General features: G+C 24.9%; 6 protein-coding genes across 11 annotated transcripts; 3 read left to right on the forward strand and 3 right to left on the reverse strand.

The window, feature by feature from the left end:
• The first annotated feature begins 443 nt into the window (after nt 1–443).
• On the forward strand, nt 444–5,231 carry LOC124947324 (VWFA and cache domain-containing protein 1). Its single transcript, XM_047489325.1, has 9 exons — nt 444–1,308; nt 1,372–1,737; nt 1,805–1,981; nt 2,055–2,530; nt 2,592–2,793; nt 2,882–3,128; nt 3,195–3,855; nt 3,929–4,295; nt 4,416–5,231. The coding sequence occupies exons 1-9, from the start codon at nt 846–848 to the stop codon at nt 4,943–4,945; spliced, it is 3,489 nt and encodes a 1,162-aa protein (XP_047345281.1). The 5' UTR covers nt 444–845; the 3' UTR covers nt 4,946–5,231.
• A 1,439-nt stretch (nt 5,232–6,670) lies between these two features.
• Nucleotides 6,671–7,770, reverse strand: LOC124947328 (EEF1A lysine methyltransferase 1). Its single transcript, XM_047489342.1, has 4 exons — nt 7,432–7,770; nt 7,192–7,339; nt 6,901–7,110; nt 6,671–6,824 (listed from the first exon to the last, which is right to left on the reverse strand). Exons 1-4 carry the CDS (start codon nt 7,579–7,581, stop codon nt 6,691–6,693), a joined length of 642 nt encoding a protein of 213 aa, XP_047345298.1. The 5' UTR covers nt 7,582–7,770; the 3' UTR covers nt 6,671–6,690.
• Nucleotides 7,771–8,098: 328 nt separating this feature from the next.
• LOC124947325 (centrosomal protein 43-like) lies at nt 8,099–13,346 on the forward strand. 5 transcript variants are annotated; one of them, XM_047489328.1, is made up of 6 exons: nt 8,099–8,327; nt 8,517–8,570; nt 8,734–9,000; nt 9,070–9,847; nt 9,971–10,179; nt 10,289–13,346. In XM_047489328.1, the coding sequence occupies exons 1-6, from the start codon at nt 8,232–8,234 to the stop codon at nt 10,340–10,342; spliced, it is 1,458 nt and encodes a 485-aa protein (XP_047345284.1). In that variant the 5' UTR covers nt 8,099–8,231; the 3' UTR covers nt 10,343–13,346. The 5 variants fall into 5 exon arrangements, with proteins under 5 accessions (XP_047345284.1, XP_047345282.1, XP_047345285.1 ...); XM_047489326.1 differs by having other exon boundaries at nt 10,549–13,346; XM_047489329.1 differs by having other exon boundaries at nt 10,762–13,346.
• A 1,247-nt stretch (nt 13,347–14,593) lies between these two features.
• On the reverse strand, nt 14,594–15,423 carry LOC124947045 (mitochondrial import inner membrane translocase subunit Tim13-like). Its single transcript, XM_047488639.1, has 3 exons — nt 15,177–15,423; nt 15,029–15,097; nt 14,594–14,732 (listed from the first exon to the last, which is right to left on the reverse strand). Exons 1-3 carry the CDS (start codon nt 15,279–15,281, stop codon nt 14,634–14,636), a joined length of 273 nt encoding a protein of 90 aa, XP_047344595.1. The 5' UTR covers nt 15,282–15,423; the 3' UTR covers nt 14,594–14,633.
• LOC124947037 lies at nt 14,984–18,646 on the forward strand. 2 transcript variants are annotated; one of them, XM_047488615.1, is made up of 4 exons: nt 14,984–15,715; nt 15,785–15,887; nt 16,286–17,618; nt 17,701–18,646. In XM_047488615.1, the coding sequence occupies exons 3-4, from the start codon at nt 16,809–16,811 to the stop codon at nt 18,145–18,147; spliced, it is 1,257 nt and encodes a 418-aa protein (XP_047344571.1). In that variant the 5' UTR covers nt 14,984–15,715; nt 15,785–15,887; nt 16,286–16,808; the 3' UTR covers nt 18,148–18,646. The 2 variants fall into 2 exon arrangements, with proteins under 2 accessions (XP_047344571.1, XP_047344572.1); XM_047488616.1 differs by having other exon boundaries at nt 15,785–15,847.
• Nucleotides 18,134–20,549, reverse strand: LOC124947039 (venom acid phosphatase Acph-1-like). Its single transcript, XM_047488630.1, has 6 exons — nt 20,221–20,549; nt 19,893–20,009; nt 19,580–19,793; nt 19,215–19,417; nt 18,809–19,150; nt 18,134–18,584 (listed from the first exon to the last, which is right to left on the reverse strand). The coding sequence occupies exons 1-6, from the start codon at nt 20,299–20,301 to the stop codon at nt 18,330–18,332; spliced, it is 1,212 nt and encodes a 403-aa protein (XP_047344586.1). The 5' UTR covers nt 20,302–20,549; the 3' UTR covers nt 18,134–18,329.
• Nucleotides 20,550–20,633: the final 84 nt, after the last annotated feature.

The raw sequence follows: 20,633 nt of genomic DNA on the forward strand, positions 1-20,633 counted from the left end.
CACAGATACACCATATAATAACAAATGTTATAGCCGTCTATAGTGAAAACCAAGAATTATTTATTTTTTGACCGGCAGAGCTAATATATTGGATTATGATATTAATTTATAAATTCAATTAACTCGTAATTTCAAAAAAGGTAAAGAAAAGATAAAAAACGAAAGCAAATCATATTGTTTTATCGACAGTTATTGTTGAAAGTTTCATTTAAATTTTTTATGATCTTTTAGAGAATTCCCTATAAAAGAACGCTTCCTTCAAGTACTTATTCTTTGCATCTCAGTTCTTTAAATTTCTTCTTATATAGAGAATCTGATTGGTGATTCTACAGAATTTTATTTTTATCTTCCTGGAAAACATCTTTGGTAATTTCTTCTTCTATGATATACTCGTCGTATACCAATTAATAATAAGTGATATTATGTATTTTGACTTAAATATTTTTAAATTTATCTTTTATTAAATAAGCCGATACGTGTACTATTTTATAATGAAAATGTAATTTTATGACATACTACTTAACATATCTTTATCTATTTTTCTTTTTCTTTTGTTCTCCTTCTGAATTGACTGAATTTGACCCTAAAGCGTGCGTTCTTAGTTTACAATAGTTTGGTGGCAAGAGTAGAAGTGTTTATTTTTTGGTTTTCTAATTTATGTATTGTAATATTATGTCTTTCATATACATACTGTTATTAATATGCACAACAAAGTCATATTTTGCAAATATGTTTATTTTGTAATTATGTGTAGCCAATATGAAGAAATATTATTGGAAAGAAAAGGGATTAATGAATTTATTATTAAAATAATTATATTTAATTGGCAAAAGAGGCCTTGAGAAATGGATTTGACAACATTTTTATGTTTATTCTTTACTATAATAGTATTAGTGCATGGAAATGATAATAGAAATACAAATGTCAATTGCCAATTAGATACATCTGAACGTAAACAAATGAATGTTGAACCTTTGAATGAAACATGTTTACATGATATTGTTGTACAATTGTCTAATGTATTCCTTTCTATTGCCAATGAGGAACTTGGTATACCAACTTTTTTAGAAGTACTTGACAATTTGGAATTTTCAAATATCACCAATAATTTAGAAAATACATTGAATATGTTAGTACAAAAATTAAACAACAAATTATTGTCTCATGTTGATCTCTTGCAAAAAAGTAATAGAATTATAGAGCTTATTTTATTAAAAAAACGAATGTATTCTATTTATTCCGATAAAAGAAACAATATAAAAAGTACTCAGAATGAAGCATTGGATATATGCTCTGAAATTACAACAGGTATGTAAAATCAAATTTTAAAAAAGTATAGATAAATAAAATATGTACTTGTGAATATTTCAGAATTAACTGCAAAATTAAAAGATCAAGGATGGAAAAATTTACATGTCTTACCATTATATCCACCAGGAAGAATATGTGGTCCACCTAGTTTAGTACATAATATTGGACCATTATTGTTATCTCAACATTGCTCAGCAAAAAATATCATTTTATTATTAGAACATGGTACCTTTATATCTGAAGAAGAGCTTATCTTGATTCAAATTACTGCTAAAACTGTAATTGATATGCTATCTGAGAAAGATTATGTTACCGCCATTGGTCTTGCTGGAAATGGTTTTGTATATTGTAAAGATGGTCTTGTAAAGGCAACTGATATTAATAAATATCAACTAGGACGTCATATAGATAGTCTTACTAAAAAAGGTAGAAGAATTAAAATAGATAACTAAATTAATAATATGGTGCAATAATTAAATTAAAAACATTGTAGGTACCAATCAGACTATAAATATAGATTTGAAGGTTTTAACACAAAATCTACAAGGAGAAGTAATTCTTTTGCATTTGACTAATACTTTACAAGATCCATCAAATGCATATGAGATTTTTAATAAAATATCAGCAATGCAATTAAATGCATATTGGAGAACTATACTTGTTCTTTTAGGTATATTATAATTTCATATATTTAATATCCATGTATTATTATATAAATTTATGCTAAAAATGATTTCTTATAGATCATGGAAAATATATCAGTATTAAAGATACATTGAAAAATGATAGTATTATAACTCTTCCAACTCAAAATGTGCTTGGATTTGAAATATCAAGATTATTTTCTGGTATAAAATGTTCTCATAATGAGATAAAGGAATATTACCTCTCAGATCCATACTTTGAACCATATAGTAAAATGATGTCTACGTCTATTGGAATAATCACAAATGTTACACTATTGTATCTAGATGTGACATTAAAAGATTTTCTAGATGATTTAACATATCTTAACGTTGGTTCAGAAGCTTATGGTATATTGTTTGATAGCAAAGAAGTAGTTTGGATTCATAAAGATTTCCCACGAATGGAAATGATAACAGAGCAACCAATAAAAGTATATTTACAAGATATTGAAAATATAAGCAGTGAAGTCGCAGCAATAATGATTGAAAAAAATGAAGGTCTTATTGACGTTCAAATAAATGAAAGTAAAAAGGTATTATATTAAATTAATATTTCATAAATAAAATAGATTATATCATATTTTCTTATTACAGAAAATATATATGTGGAAACATTTAACTTATAAAGATTTAATACTATGCTTAGTATCTGTGAATGAAGAAGTAACAATGTCTATTATAAAAAATATACCAACATTACCTAAAAATTTGTTATATCATTCCTTTGATCTTATATCACATGGTACTATCAACAAAGATGTATTATGTGTCCATCAAAATAACATCATAGCATTATGTAAGAAAAATACAATATTTGTTCATTTATTCATCTTATATATTATATATATAATATTTTATAATTTTATATTAAATTAAATGTTTAGCTAGTGGAGTAGTATATCTTTCACCATGGTGTTTCCAGTCTCCTATGGAACAACTTAAATTACTAGAGACAAATTCAGGTGTAATTGTACAAAGTTATATGGCATACATAAAAGATTTGACTGGATTGTTGGCTAATCCAGGTTTACATCATTCTGTGAAGCCAGATGTGGTTACACTAAGCAAAGCTTTAGAACATTTTAAAGAAAGACATATAGAAAGTTCAATTAATGAATTTGTTATTAGAAGGTACATTTACACATATATTTTATATTAATGTTTTTTTTGAATTATATATACAATTTATCATTCTAGATATATTATTGGTACTACTAGTGGTGCTTTAGAAGTATTTCCAGGAATAATTATAGATTCTGGTTTAGATCCAAAGCGTAGAATTTGGTATGGAAAAGCTTTAAAATATCCAGGAAAGATTGTTTTTACTGGACCATATTTAGATGCTGGCGGTTCAGGCTATGTTATAACTTTGAGTCATTCAATTCAACATTCAAAGTATGGACATAATAATGATAATGCAGTTATGGCGGTAATGTCTATGGATGTTACAATGGGATATATTTCTAGACTTCTTATAGAAATGTTTCCATTTTGTAAGGATTCAACAATAAAGTGTTTTTTAATGGATGATATGGGTTACTTAGTATCTCATCCATCATTATTACAACCAATGAGTAAAGTTGAACAACAACATTTAACACATAAGGAGCAATTAATTGCTAATGATATATTAAATCAAGAATATTTTGTGAAAAAGAAGACATGTGCTAGTTACTTGGATGGTACTGTACAAAGATATTATCATTTTAACACATCCTTACAAGAAGTCTTAACAAATACAGTGCATGGAGAACATTGTATAAAATATCAAATAGCTGCAATACCCAATACCAATATATTTCTTGGTGTTGTTAATGTTACATGCAATTCTTTAAGAGCTTTTTGTCCATGTAGCACAGTAAGTGTATAATATTTTTAACTAAATGATTTTTATATACATATTTTTTATTTTGTGTATATTTATTTTCCAGACAGATCGTTTATGTTTAAACTGTAGGAGAATGGAACAAACTGAATGTGAATGTCCATGCGAATGTTCATTGTATTCTTCAAGTTGTGTACAACATAAAATTAATTTAGAGGCATGTCCACCTCCATCTGAACAAACTATACATTTATCACATTCTTGGTCACATCATTTAAATATAAAGTCCTGTCCTTCTTTTGATTGTAAAGTATATAAAACAGAAGGGGAATGTTTGGGTATTGTAGGCTGTCAATGGTGTTATATGGATATTGATGGAGTAACTTCTTTGCAAATTCCATTTTGTTCTGATGTATTTGCATGTTTTAAAGGCATTTTTGGAGCTCCAGTGCCTTACAATGATGAAACTCATGGTAAACAATGATTATATAATATTTATAAAAATTTATATATAGGCTAAATTAATATATATAATAATGTGTGTATGTATGTGTGTGTGTGTATATATATATATTTCATTTTTATATTTACAGATTCTCAATCAATAGAAGAAATTGTAGTTCGCGAATTTTCGTCAGTAGGACCAGTTGCAGGTGGTATACTTGTTTTTATTTTAATTTTGGGTGTTACATTGTGTTGTTATAGATTGCACTCTATGCAATCGGATTTGGAACATCAATGTTTGCATGTGCAAATTTCACCTGACGTATTACATATGACACATTTAGAAGGTGATGTAGAACCTTTAGAACCTGACCAAACAAAGCACAATTTAGATTCTTTTATAAGAGATGCTATTGCACCTATATCACCTTATAGGGTTTCAACTAATTACAAAAGACCTGGTGGGGATAGTGATCATGGTTACAGTACTATGACACCTCATGATGATTCAGAACAACAGATATTTACAGAACCAATGTTAATTGTTGGTTCTAATGTCGAATTAAATAATACGAAACGATCTAATAGTTTACCAGCACCTACAACAAATTTAGGATCTACACATTATATTTTAGCACCTGTTACTGTTCATAGCAACATGGAAACAAATTGTTGCTAAATGAACTCATTATTATTGACAATCTTATTATCATTATCATTCTATTAACATATTTTCATCATCATTGCCATTAACGTATAAATATTAAGTATTAAGTATAAGAAAGACTATCTAAAATTTTATATAATAGATACGACTTTTATATGAATAATAAAAATAATTTTGCAATATACTACAATTATTTGCCCATAAGTTTCAATGAATACTTAAGAATTTTTTTTGAAAATATACAATTTACAAAATTGTAATCAGTTATTTTTTATATAATTTCTTATTACGAAACATTAAGTCTCGCTTTTTTAATTTTCCTTTATATGCTGCATTTAATTAATAAGAAAAATAATTTCTAAAAATATGTTCTAATTATATATAACTACTAATAATAATACAAATTAGTGGTGTGATTATCCTTATTAATATCAAATCTTTTAGTAAAGGGCATTCATAATTCATTAATAAGAGAATAATATAATTTGCTAATATACTTTCCAAAATACCTTGAATCTGAAATTAAATTAATGAAGTTTTTATATCCTTTAAAGTTTGTTGGAATGTTGTAAAATTCTGTCTCTAAAGGATTTAATACATTAACAATTCCATTTTGAAGTATCCCTTCTAATTCTTTATTATTTTCAAGTACATTATCGTATTCTGCCAATTTTTCTTGAACGATAGTATCAGCATTTTTTTACTTATATTTTTTATTAATTATTTTAAGTAATCCAGTTTTTTATAATTCTATTGAATTCCTCATAATTTTTGATCCTCAAAGTTGTGATCTTAGTTTTTTCTAAAATCTATTTTCTTAAAGTTTTAAGATCAGTTTATGAACTTAAATATTGTTTTAAACAGCATTTCTATGAATTAAAATTATATATTATAATTCTTATATAAATATTGTTAAATTACATTATTATATCAAAAAAACCATGCATTTATATACCTTACAAATACTTTGAAGAATGTTAATAATAGCCCTAAAATAATCAATATGAAAAACTAATTCTTTTTCTCTCTAAAAGGCAATTCTAAATCGATGTATTCATATTGACCAATACATTCGTTTAGAGATTTATCACAAGATCCAATTATTTGCATTAGAACATATACTTAAATATATATAATAATAATGAAAAAAATATTAATGACTGAAAAATACAATGTATCACTTTTATATCTTATAAATATAACATTTAATTTTAAATAGCATAAACTTTGAAAACAGTATGATGCAGAAGCATGTTATCCATATCAAGCATGTAAAGGAATTACATTTAGTGAAACAACCGATTTTGTCTACGATTCTTTATATCCAACTTTGTGCAATTTCTATATATGTACATATATATTTTACATTATTAATAAATAGAATCATTTTCTTAATTTTATTACGAAAATAAAAAACAAGTTAATTAGTTAAATTTGATGTAAAACTATGTCTCGTAATCTATAATTCTATATATATATGAACATAAATCTTAAATGACAAGTTAACTGACAATGATATTCCATGGGTTTATATAGATCAATATAATTTCTAGTTTTATTAAATTCTGCTATTTATGAAAAAAAATAAATTTTAGCTTAGAAATGTCATATAGAATCTATAATAATAATAGAATAAGGTTAAATATATCGAAAATAAAATTTCTTTGATAACAAAGAATAAAATATTAAAGTATTTTGAAGAAATAGGAAAACTAACATGTAAATTAATTATAAAACTTTACGTAAAACATTTTATTTTATTTCAGCATTTCATCAAAGTCAAAGTTTGAATAACAGTAAAATTCATTAGCTAAATTATTTTTATGCTTTGGTATGAAATTACATTTTTTGGCATCTAGTAATCTTTCAACTAAATTTATCATAACTGCACCTATATAGATAAAATAAAAATAAATTGTATATAGTTTTCTTCTTAAATATAAAATAATTATAATATAATTTAATACCTGTACAAAGTACCATTTTTTTCTTCGACAATAACTTTATCGTCACAGCAATTTTTGTTAGACATTCATCAGATAAAAAAGGAGGATCTGCTATGACTAAATCAAAAATATTATATAAATCTCTAGGTACATTTAAAGGAAATTTATAATCATATGGTATAAAGTCTGATCCAAATACTGTGAAACGAGGGTCATATTCTAAAAGAATCACTGCAAAGAATAGATAAATATCTTTACTTATTTTTATATTCTTAATATATAATTTAATATACATATAATAAAAAAATATACCTTGTCTTTCGTTGCAAGTTTTTTTTAGTTGTGTATATAAAGTTGGACAAGAAATTAATGCTATTTTTCCATCTATAGGTGTAGAATTTATAGCACCTTTAACAATTGTATTTGTTGTGTTTTCATCATACCAAAACTGACTTAATTGCTAAAATATAATAATAAAATATGATAACCCTAAAAGTTATAAGAAATTTTCAACATATAAAATGACTTGTCTTCAAGTTTTTAATTGATTACCCAATCTTCTTCAAATGATACATCTAATAATAGATTTGATTGAAACACATCCGTTAACTGCTTTTTTCTCTTTTCTTTTTCTTCGAGAAATTCTTGAAGTGCGGATATTGTCGTAGGACATAATGATAGTTCATCGTCACTTTCACTCATTTTTCATTAATTAATTGACATAAAATATATGCGATAATTTTAACTGAATATTTCTACTCATGAAAAAGAATAATTCTATATAACATGATCAGTAAACATAAATTCAAGAAATTGAAGAATTTCATCTATTGTTTTCTGAATGGGTGAAAGTAAATATTTTGACATGTATATATGTAGATGGCAGCACCTACCAACGTAGTTTTTAGTGCCATCTAAAATATATCTTCTTTATAAGTAAGGTAATATCGAAAATTTATACACCACATTTAAATTGTTGATATTGAAAGAATTGGTAATTAGAAACTATCGATAAAGAAATATAAGATAATGATATTTTTTTTTTATTTAGGAAATATACGATGAAACCCTAATTATTTAAGATTAATTATATCTAACATTTGAAAAAAAGAAATTTTTTTTTTATTAAAAAATGTTATAGACGAAGTCTGAAGAAGGTAAGTAAAATGATAAAATACGCGCCATCTGATGGATTTATTTATTAATCAAACTGTTCAAGGAAACGATGGGAGTTGTTTCTTCCCCTCCGTTATAAACCATCAGCCGTACGTGTTGCGAAAGAGGACACATGATGGAAAGCGTAAACATTTACGTGTCTTGAGTGTTTAGAGAAACAATTTTTATTTGTAATCATGATAGACAGTAACATTTCCATGGAGGAGGATACTGAATTACGAGATTTAGTGGTACAAACTCTTGAAAATAATGGTGTTCTCGCAAAAGTCCGGGTAAGATTAGGATAATAAGAAACGTAGTTTTATATAGGTTATATAGACCATGCCTACAATTTAATATCTTTTATGTCATTCTTATGTCTTAGAATTTCTTTGTGATTATATAGGTTATACAGACCATGTCTACAATTTAATATTTTTTATGTCAGTCTTATGTTTTAGAATTTGTTTGTGATTTTGTAGGCTGAATTAAGGGCTAGCGTGTTTTTAGCTCTGGAGGAACAGGAATCTGTAATGGTAGGTAAGAATAATGTTATATTAAATATGAATTATATTTTATTTTCCAATAGAAAATTTTGTGAGCATTTTGTAAGAATAGTGAACATTTAAGCACTTAGATATTTAAGGGTATAAAAAGAAATTACAAAGTTAAAAATCGAAAAATTTATATTTTTTTTAGAATCCAGAACCACTCCTCAACAAAACAGTAAAACAGTACCTGGCTAATTCCGAAGGAAAATTACTATTTTCATTGGTTAGGGAGTTCCTAGAATATTTTGGTTTGGATTATACTATATCTGTATATGATCCAGAGACATATATTGGAAAAGAATATAACTATGTCGGTAGAAACAAATTATGTGAAGAATTAGGTATAAATTCATCTGAGCCATTACTTGGAGAAATTTTAAAGAATAATATCAATATCTGTAACATAACACAAAAGGTATTTAGTTTAATGTATTTTAATAATAATTATGTACTTCTTTTATCACATTATATATGATTTTTACAGGTGGAATTCAATAACAGTAAACATAATAAAACAAATGAAACGTCAACAAACTTTGCAAATGCAACCTTTGAAGTTCCTGTACCAAAGATGTTACATACTGAATCATTATCAAATGACAATGATTCTTCTGAGAAACTAGGAAGTTTCTCTGAACAAAGCACTAGTATTCCAATAAATGTGACAATAACTGACAAAAAGAAAAATATACAAACATTACATAATGATTTATTAGATGAGTCACATGATAAAGAAAAGAATTCTCTCAGGGAAAATATAATAATTTTTGACAACATAACTGACAAAGATGATATTAATGATAAAGGGAACAATATACACTCTGATAAAAGTCCTACAAAAAAAATTGATACATACGAAGTAATAAATCATACAATAAAAGAAACTGCCACAATTGCATCTGGTCAAATTGATATGTTCAATAAAGAAGGACCTTTAATTACGTTTGATGAATCTATAGTATCTGAAATGCAAAAAAATCAAAACATGGATGTTACAAAACAAAATAGTATAAATAATAAAGAACTACATATTATGAATAATGTACAAAATAAAAAAGAGATTAATATAGAATGTAACTTTGGAAAAGCTATTTACTTTGAAGAAATTATTGTTGATGAAAAAAGAGACAATGTTGGTAATGTACATAAAGCTGAATCTTCATCACCTTTAGATAAGTCTGGTTCTATATTTGATCTACCACCATTAAACGGAAAAAAGACTAATATAAATGATATAAAAGAATTAATGGATGTTGGATTTGGTAAGGAGAAATAAAAAAGATAATACATTATTTCTCATTGATACAAAAGATATGTAAATGCATATATATTGCATATATATTTATTATATTCATAAAATGATTATTTTTAATGTTTGACTTTAGCAGTAGATAATGTTGACAATTATGAAGAAGATTTTGTGTCATCTGCATCAGGTAGTTTTAATGAACAGAGTCCATCTAAAGAATTACAAGAATTGGACAGTTCTGTGCAAGTACATGTCAAAAAAGAAGATACAATTCAGAGTACTCATAGTGAAGACATTAGTGAAGAAATAGAAGAAACTGATGAAATACTGAGTAGTACTTCGTGCGTAAGTAAACCAAATACAGATTTATCAAAATATTTTTAAGTACATTAATAAATAGTTAGTATTCATTCTCAAGATAAAAATTAATGGTAAATGACATGATCTTTTTTAGAGGAAAAAAAAACATTTATCAAGAGCATTATATATAATTCTAATATTCCTATAAAGCATTATATAATAATTTAATACTCCTTTTTTATGATAAGTAATATGTATGCTATTGTTGTATATTATTATATTTTTCATAAAAAAGGAGTGTATATATCAGTATGTTATTAATACATCTACAAGAGTTATTTTTATACAAACTGATTATTTGTAAGATAAACTTCTTACAAGGAAATATTCTTACTTAGAATAATTCCATTTCAGCTTCAGGGTGTGAATATAAATGAAAAGGATGAAAAGGTTTCAAATTTCACAACGGGTATTACTACAAATTATAGAAATGAGATATAATCTTTACTGATATTATCGTAAGATTCTGTTAAGAATCTTAAGCACTTTGTTCAATTATAATTTTGTTAATTGTTTCTCACATTGTAGTTGCTTTTATAACGATAAGAATGTTATTCTGTTGCATAGCAAGCTAGAGTACAGGAGATACTGCTTTTGGGGACTGATATCCTATACTAAGGCATCATGTGTAAGACTATGCTGATTATTGTAAATTGAGAAACTTACTGGATTTATTTTGCAGTTTTTAATAAGGCACTGCCAACTATGGCTAAATACTTATAAATCGCGCTGCAAAAATCATGGAAGGAAAATGCCTTCATGAGCATTTTTCTATTCATTGCATTTCTCTATTTTATATAGATTAAATGATGTATTTTTCTACATTTTATAGATTTAAGAGGGAAATGTAATTTTTATTATAAAAAAAAGGAAATATTTAAGTTTATGACCGATATACTTTTTGAAGTGAATACAGTAAAAATGAAACGAAGTAATAGAAATCTATATATTGAAACTATTAACAAATATTTAATCTATGTCTATATTGTCATAAAATTCAGCTTCTCAATCGGCTACTAACAGCATAAAAAATTGTTTACATTTCTTTAACAACTGCTAAATGTATAGAATCTTTCAATTTTGTTAATAAGTATAAATTTGGGAGGATGGGGAATTTAGTAAAATGACTGATAATTACAAAGTACTTTTTGCATCGTTTTAAGACTGACAGTATTTTGAAGAGCTGAATCTTCATTTCTAAACTGATCACATCATTTTGGGAAACATAATTAGCCATTAATGTTAACATTATCATAAAAAATATCTATGTCTTATGTGACATATATGAAATGATCTTTTTACTTCATATATAAATATGTAATTTGCCATGAATTGTTAAAATGAACATAGATTTTAATATTGCAATAGTAGAAGACTCAATAGGTACATAGTATGAGGCAATTTTCCTTCTATGTTATACGTATGTGCCTAGTATTATTATCCTTATAAACAACTTACATAAGTGTTATAATATTTCAAGGACCAGGAAACTATTAATTGAGTTATAGTCAATTAGTAAGTAGATTAATTTTTTAAAGGAATATCTTAGTATTTTACCCTTTTGTGCTTGACAGAAAAATTCTTGAGTCTAATTTTATGACTGAATATGATTCATTACCTCATTTAACTAAACATAGATGCTGCGATATCTATGATATCAGTAAACCATCCGTCTAATAATGGATTGCCTAAAAAAATCCGTCAAATTATTTTTTTGATAATAATGGTGCTAAATATTTGAAACTAAAATAATTTATAAAGGTTGAAGCTGTCCAAGAAAATTTAGGTGCTTATCTATCTTCTAGCAACACTGTTTGCAAGAGATTAGTAATTAACAAAAGTTGTAGGGTAGGATCTTAATTTTTGGGCAATCCAATACAATGAAAAATATTTAATATGGAAAAGTTCATTCTATGTATGATGCAATAACTGAGTACAATTCAAAATGGATTGACAGGATGCTTGACAAATCAAAATCCTTTTGTAAAAACACATAATTTGCTATCTTTACAAAAGAATTTTCATTAACAGCTAAAATCTGATAATATCACATATGCTAAATGGCATAATTCATTCAGACGAAGAGATTGTGTGCTTGTATAATATGTACCATGTATAAATTTGATTATAGTCATTAAATTATTAAAAATGTATACAAAAATTTTTACAAAGTTCATGTACAATAGTTTTTTGTACATTGATATATATTATTTTTGTTTTCTTGATTTTCATTAGAAATGTTATTAGTAAAATTATTATATAAAATCATATGATACTGTGTAACAAATCTCTTAGTCTGAATCGACATTTATCCCAGTATGATCATTAAATCAGGTGTGTTCCTGGCCAATCAGCGTGGTTACATCTTGTTATCAGTATGGTATACAGTTTTATGAAAAAATTCAGGACTGGTTTGAACATTCCCACATTTTATAAAATATAAGAAATAAATACATTCCATTATTGTTATCAAAATAATTTTTTGTTCGTTCATTAGGTTTAGAGAATATATCTATACAATAGCATTTTCATTATATTTTATGAAAGACTATGCGATTTAAATAATCTATAATTATCATTAAATTATTACAGCATCAGATTTTATTTAAAATAGATGTTGAAAACAATTCTCAGAAGGATTTAATACACAATATAAGTATCTGTTATAGTGATTTTATTTTGAAGGTAGTATATAATGATTAATAGTACAACAACTCAATATTAACGAAGTTTGCAACTGCATATTTTCTGTTTTAATATCGAATAGCTTATACTTTCTTTCCTGAACTTATATTTATCTGTATTAAGCTATATTTTATAAAATAATAGTTCCATATTGAAATCTGTCAATTCTTCAATATATTTTTTAATACATAAAACAAATAAAATTAATAATGATCTTATTGAAATTCTTAAATTATAGAAGGGTTGATAAAAAGTTTATTGATGCTGTAAAATAATGCATATATATTTACATTCTTATTGCAGAATCAAATTATAGTCGATCTATAATTGTACTAGTACAATATAAGTTATATAACATACATAATTTATAAAAGATTGGATATCTTTTATATATTTTCCTTTATAAGATTTTTGTTCATAAATTATTTTTATTATTACTATTACTACTACTACTACTACTACTACTACTACTACTACTACTATTATTACTACTACTATTACTACTACTACTACTACTACTACTACTACTACTACTACTACTACTACTATTACTACTACTACTACTACTACTACTACTACTATTACTACTACTACTATTACTACTATTACTACTACTACTACTACTACTACTACACTACTACTACTACTACACTACTACTACTACTACTACTACTACTACTACTACTACTACTATTATTATTTTTTATTATTATTATTATTATTATTATTATTATTATTATTATTATTATTATGACTGTCATCATCATCTTCATCATCATCATCATCTAAGGTTCGTTTAAAGACATCTATTATTATGCTTTTATAGTTTTAGACCACTTTGTGTATGTATATTAATGTATCAGATTTACATACGCACATGTTTAATATTTTGTTTAAACAAATTATTCCATATCTACTTGAAATAATTATTCACAACCCACAATCTTAAAGTTCATCAAATAAAGTATTATATATATATTATACTTTATATGTGTGTGAGTGTGTGTGTATATCATTCATACTATATCTTATGTAATTGCAGATGATCATCTTGTAACCACGTTGAAATATTGGTAGCTATATCGTGCCTTTTAGTGTGTATGGTTAATTATAAACAATGCAAATAGATACTGTGGAATTGTGGATTTTACAAAACACCTATGTTAGTTATTTATGATTTTCAACTATGATGTAACGATACTCATGTATATGTTATTTATTTTATAAAAATTTTTCTCTTTTGCAATTGTTAGATGTTTTTTATAATACCCTTCCAATATTTGTATTTAAAATTTTTCTACGTATTTTAATTAAAATACATTTTGTTTGGCATGTATATATATTATATAAAAGGAATTGAATATTTTTTAATTATTCATCCATATAATTATATATATTTTCACTTGTACAATAATAAGTTTATAAATTTTTGGAAATTAATGTAGTTAGATCGTAGATAAAAAATTTCATTTTTGATTACATAAACTTAATCAAATTAATTAAAAAAAAATTCATTTCTACTACATTAGTCTTATTTATTTTTATATTTTGAGGTATAAAAGTTTCATAGGTTTTATAAATTTATGGAAAAATGAATTATTTAACTATTTGTTACAAAAGTTCTACCTTTGTAAAGAAGTATAACATATCTGTATTTAGCAACTTTATACAAATGTATAGATTTACCCCTTCGACCATTCAATGAGCTATAATGTACACAACAAAAAACAATTTATTTATATTATATCATATATTTACATTCTATTGCGTTCTCGTTGTAAACGATTACTATATGCTTTAAATACAAGATGAAATGCATCCATATATCTGTCCATACACATCGCCACACATTTCTGAAATTTCATAAATAATATATTTTTAAATTAGAAAGATAATATTAAAAATATTCTTTAAAAATATTAATCATTGAATATTAATTTTAATATGAGATATGAAGTATAATATTAATTATATCAAATTATATATAAACACATTGAGAATTATGACTGAAAATAGCTATTGATTGATAGAATAAAATAAATTTTAGATTTTATCATTCACAAAAAATATTAATTAATCGTATTCGTTAAAAATTACATATATATAAAATAATCTTTAGAAATTATAATAAAATGATGAGTGCTGTTACCTGTTCTGTACTATCTAATGATGTACCTGGTTTGATAATACATTTTTTAAAACATTTTTCAATCATTTTCTGTAAAAATATTATTAAACATACTTTTAATTTAAATATAATTTGTAAATGTGAAAAGAAAAATATTGTATAACTGTACCGTTAATAATTCTTGTGCATTAGCAACAGCAATTTGTTGTTTAACTTGTTCCATGAGTTCACTTTTTTCCGCTCCTGTTAACGAATTAGCAGATATTGAATTCATTTTTTTATGTTATAAACTGTTTTATTCTATAAAATCTAAATCAAAATGCTTTCACGCTGCCCTTCTTAAATACTATCGATGCAAGCACCGGGTATTGGTCAAATAGAATTGGGATTGAAAAGGTTATAATCTTGGCTCTAGACAGGATAGTCAACTTGAATAAAACATATTTCAATTTTATTTTTGTATTTAATGGTATCAATTATGAAATATGGAGGGAAGTTTTCCGAATAAAGATTTTGTGATTTATCGTAATGTATAAATAACATAATTAAATAGATGTAAACAAAATGTCAATTTATTATATAATTTATTTATTGTTGCATAAACCTATATTATGCATTTGTTTTAATTGATATACGCAAAAATAAAATACCATATGAAAAAGAATGCAGCGCGAAGCAAAGATTTTTACAAGAAAAATCTCAGATAAGGTATATTTGTTGATTTTTAAAAATATATAAAAAACTAAATAAACAACTTTAATGATTTTATGATTATAGAGCAATGAATTAGACGATGAACATGTTAAGTCCAAAAATAAAATTTTAGAAGCTTTAGAACAGGTACAAAATTATGATACAAATCAAAACTCTTATGATTCTGGTAATTATATAAATACCATATTATTATGTATATTGTTACATGTAATAACTTTAAAAATTTATATGTGCCCATAATTATGAAAGTGATCTAAGTCATATATTTCTTGTTTCGAGATATTTAATGAATTGCGTTTGAAACACTAAATAAATTCCGTATAACGTTGAAATTACATCCACTATCAAAGGGTTTATTTTTGACGATATCGTAAAAATTACATTAAATACATATAGTTTAAGATAATGTGGATGTGAAATAAGTGATAAACTAATTTTTTTGAAATTTTGACTTAGACCACTTTCATAATTATGGGCACATATGATCTAAACATGTAATATGTCATATACAAATAAAAAAAAAGAAAAAATCTACATTCTTTTCTAATAATAAATATTTTTTAGATCGTACTTATTTTAGTGTCACGCATACAGATGAAGAAATATGTTCACCTGTATTAGAAGACTTATTAATAGAATTAAATATATTAAGACTGGAAAAACAATTGTATGCAGAAAAAAACGATTTATTCCACTCAATTTGTTCTTATTGTAGACATATTTTTGAAATACCAAAGAATTTGATGAAATCAGTGGATGATATAACTCTTAGTCCACTAATAAAATGCAAAGCAGATTTAAGTTTTCTTCAAGCTATAGTTTGGTTGAAATCAGTTGCAATAAGAATGCATGAAATTCCTGTTGAAGAATATAACATGATATTTAATGTATCTACGAAAATTCCTAAGCATAATGTTATACAATCTTTGTCACATATAAATGGTATTCATTTAGTTGTTTATACTATTTTATCTTTTTTTTATGCTTGTTTGTTTCAATTTTAAAAAGCAAAATTATTTGAAATAAAAAGAACAAAAATATTATAGATTTTCCCCTTTCTAAGTTGCAAGGAAATTATAAGAAAAAAATGATCTGCACTAGTCCTATTCATTCTAATAAAGAATTGAATAATATGGACTCATTAAAGTCTTATAAATCATGGCATGATTCCAATGAACATGATTTAATAGAATTGTACAAAGAAAAAGAAAATTGTACAAATAAAAATAATATAGAAGACCTATCAGATCCTTTAACTCCTCAAAGGTGGAATAATTTATACACAATAGATGGATGTGTACCTGAAAATTTGATCATTCCAGAGTCAGATGAAGAATTAACAATAAATTCAGAGAATTTTAATAAAACATATCAAGAACATCTCGTAACACCAGATTTAATTAGTTTAGGAAATGATTTTTTAAATTATAATGAAAGTAATACTTCTGAAAAACACGACAGTGCATATGATACTTTAAATATTGATCAAGATTCCGTTGTTATTTTTAATAGTATTAATGAAGAAATACGTAACAAATATCTACAGAAAAAACGGAAATTAGAAATAGAAGATATATCGAGAAAAAAGACAAAGTATACAAAAGGAAATATTTCGACTAGATGGGGAAATTTTACTCTTAGAAGATTGGAAACAAATGATATTGTCATAAAATCAATACAAATAATTTTAAGGGTTTTCAAAAATGAAAACATAGTTAAAGAATATTTGAAACGAAAATATTGGATTGATACATTAGAAAAGGAAGCTCTAGATGCAATATTAAATTTTTCAAATATTTTTAGATTAGAAATGAAATCTGATATATGTGGTCGTGTAGTTTTACAAGCAATACAAGATATATTAGAGCAAATATATCAAGTTACAAATTTTAATAAGGTAAATTAAACATAATTTTTATTTTTATCACATGGATTTCTTTTTTGTAAATAATCAGTAAATGTATAATTTATTCTTTCAGGCAACATTACAAATATATCATATATCTATTATTTTAGAATTTTGTAATTCTCCATATATTTGTAATGAAATCATTGATTTTCTTATCAAAAAATTAGATGATGTTCAAATTACTTTAAAGAATATATTTAAGAAAAGATCATATGGTATTCATAATGCAATTAATATAGTACATCTTATTTTATATGCTTTAAGTATTTGTTTGCAAAAATATACAATTATCATTCGTAGTAACAAAAATAATACTGAACACAATATTATACCATCAGTAACAAGTCTTTGGCTCAAGCAATGGAACATAGATCAAGTCTGTGATGAGAAGACAAAAGAACAGAAAAACATAAAAAAATGGGCAAATAGTTTAGAAGCTTTTACAATGACTTACATAAATGATATTCCATTATTAGCAAAAAAATCACGACAGCTATATCTCATATTGGTTACATAATATATTTATTATTTTTGTACAGATGTGAATTTAATAATAAGAGATATATAGTGAATAAATTATTGAAAGAATTTCACTTTGTTATATTGTTCAAAAATAGGAAAAATAGGAGTTATAATATATATTTGACTTATTTAAAATATGATTTATATTATATTTAGATACATATATATTTTATAAAATTATTTATACATCATATTTACTAAAATTAACAGAAATATAATATTTATCCATTTATGGAAGTTGAGATTACTGGCATTATTTTCAGAAGTTATATCTGTATGTAAAGAATCATTTGTCCATTGGCATAACAATTCTTCATTGACTGGTATAGTATTAAAAACAATTTTTGAAAATATGTCTAAGGGACAAATTATAGAACACTGTGGAAGTGTCAGAAAAATATTTTCTTTATGAATACCCGTATAATAATTTATCTGAAACAAAGATATATTTTTTAACAATAAAATAGTTTCAGAATAATTTATATTGTAAGTAAAAATTGATGTTACATTTTTAAAAGTATTATATTTTACTATTATATTAACATAATTCTGTGATTTTGAAATAATTTTTGTTTAAAAAATAATTTCCAAATAGATTATTGAATTTTTTATATAAAATATACTAATAATATGTTAAACAAACAAAATATTCTCACCTTTATTCCATACTTAGATGTAACATTGTTAAAATATAGTTCGAAAATAAGTGAAGTTGCTTCAGATGGTATATGTGGTGACCATAGATTCATTGCTTTTAAAATTCCCACAACATTTCTATCATCACCGCTATACATCATAATCTTTCTATCTTCCGTTATATTTCCTTGAATATATTTTAATGCGTTTATGATAATTTCTTTTAAAAATGTCCCGCCATTGAGTTGTTTTTGAATAATTGTTTTTGATAGTAAATCATATTGCAATAACATTACGTTATACATTTCTCCATCCGGAAATGTTTCATTTGCCCAATGTGGTATCGATAAATTATAGGCAGCCTATAATTAATTTGTTTATTATTTATTATTGTTATATTTTAAATAGGTATATTATAGACCTTACTTTTGTTTTTAAAATATTGTATAAATATTCAATGTCAGATGGTTTAGTTATTTTTGTGCCTGTATGATTGGAAACGTAATAGAATAAAGGTGTATGATGCAATATTATTTTTTGCATGTCCTTTTCTGCTTTTAGTTCTTCTATTTTAAAACGTGGACAGTAAGTGCCTAAGAACAATGTATCTTCCTCTATCCTTGTATATTCTACAGATATTATTATATTTTTAGATTGATATATATTATATGTGTATATATATATATATAAAGAGAGAGAGAGAGAGAGAGAGAGAGAGAGAGAGAGAGAGAGAGAGAGAGAGAGCGAATAAAAAGATTTTGTTTATATTTACGTAATTATCTTTTACAAACCAAAGGGTATTGGTTGCCAATTCAAATCATTGTTCCATTTTTGTAATTCCGATGGTGGCCAAAGTGCAGCATTAACAAGTTCTGCTGATATTTGTGACAATGGAAATTCTGTAGTACGCATTTTCATGATTTTGCTTGTATAGACGTCACCTAAGAATTTGTCGTACCTTCGACGTAAATATGCCCCGAGGTTGTACATATTCATTTTACCAACCTATTAACATTTAATTAGTGTAATCTTTATATTTAGCATTATCTATAAAGTAGAATGCAGTATTTTTATATAACTAGTTTCCGATGACGAAAATCTCACCTTGGGTATATCCTTCGTCATTGAATTAATATAATGGTATGGAAAATTATTAGACAGTAGTGTCATGTTATTTTTCATAATATCTTGATATGGTACATATTGTTTGTGCATAAAGATCTGAAGCATAATATATATATACATAATATATATATATATATATATTTTATAATTATATATATATACATACATACATACATATATATATATTTTTTATAATTATATATATATACATACATACATATATATATATATATATATATATATATATATATATGTATAATGTAATGTATGTATGTATAATGTAAAAATTAAACAAAAATTGTCTTACGATTTGTAAAAGTTTTAATTCCTCAATTCCAAAAGCAAACGTTAACGAAATAAAGAATATAAATAAGGGCTTCATATCCATGTTAAATCTTCTTTATTCACGTTTGATATATAAATAAATAGAAATTTGAATTGCATTAAGTAGCGTAATTCTATTTTCACAATGCACAATTTTTATGTTTTGAATTTTATCCGTAAGCATATCCGACAAAATGGTTCATTTAAAGTGAAGCATGTAGATTGCTTCCAGACACGATAAGAATTAAATGACGTGAGAGCGTCTCTTCTTGACACAGTAGTTTCTTTTACTCCGTGTAACTACAATTATCATCGAATGAGATCTCTTTCTCATTATAAAGAAGGGGAAGACTGATAATCTTTTGACTAATAAAACCACCTCGTCAAAATAAATTA

Source organism: Vespa velutina, chromosome 2, assembly GCF_912470025.1.
Source record: "Vespa velutina chromosome 2, iVesVel2.1, whole genome shotgun sequence".
Taxonomy (NCBI): Eukaryota; Metazoa; Arthropoda; class Insecta; order Hymenoptera; family Vespidae; genus Vespa; species Vespa velutina.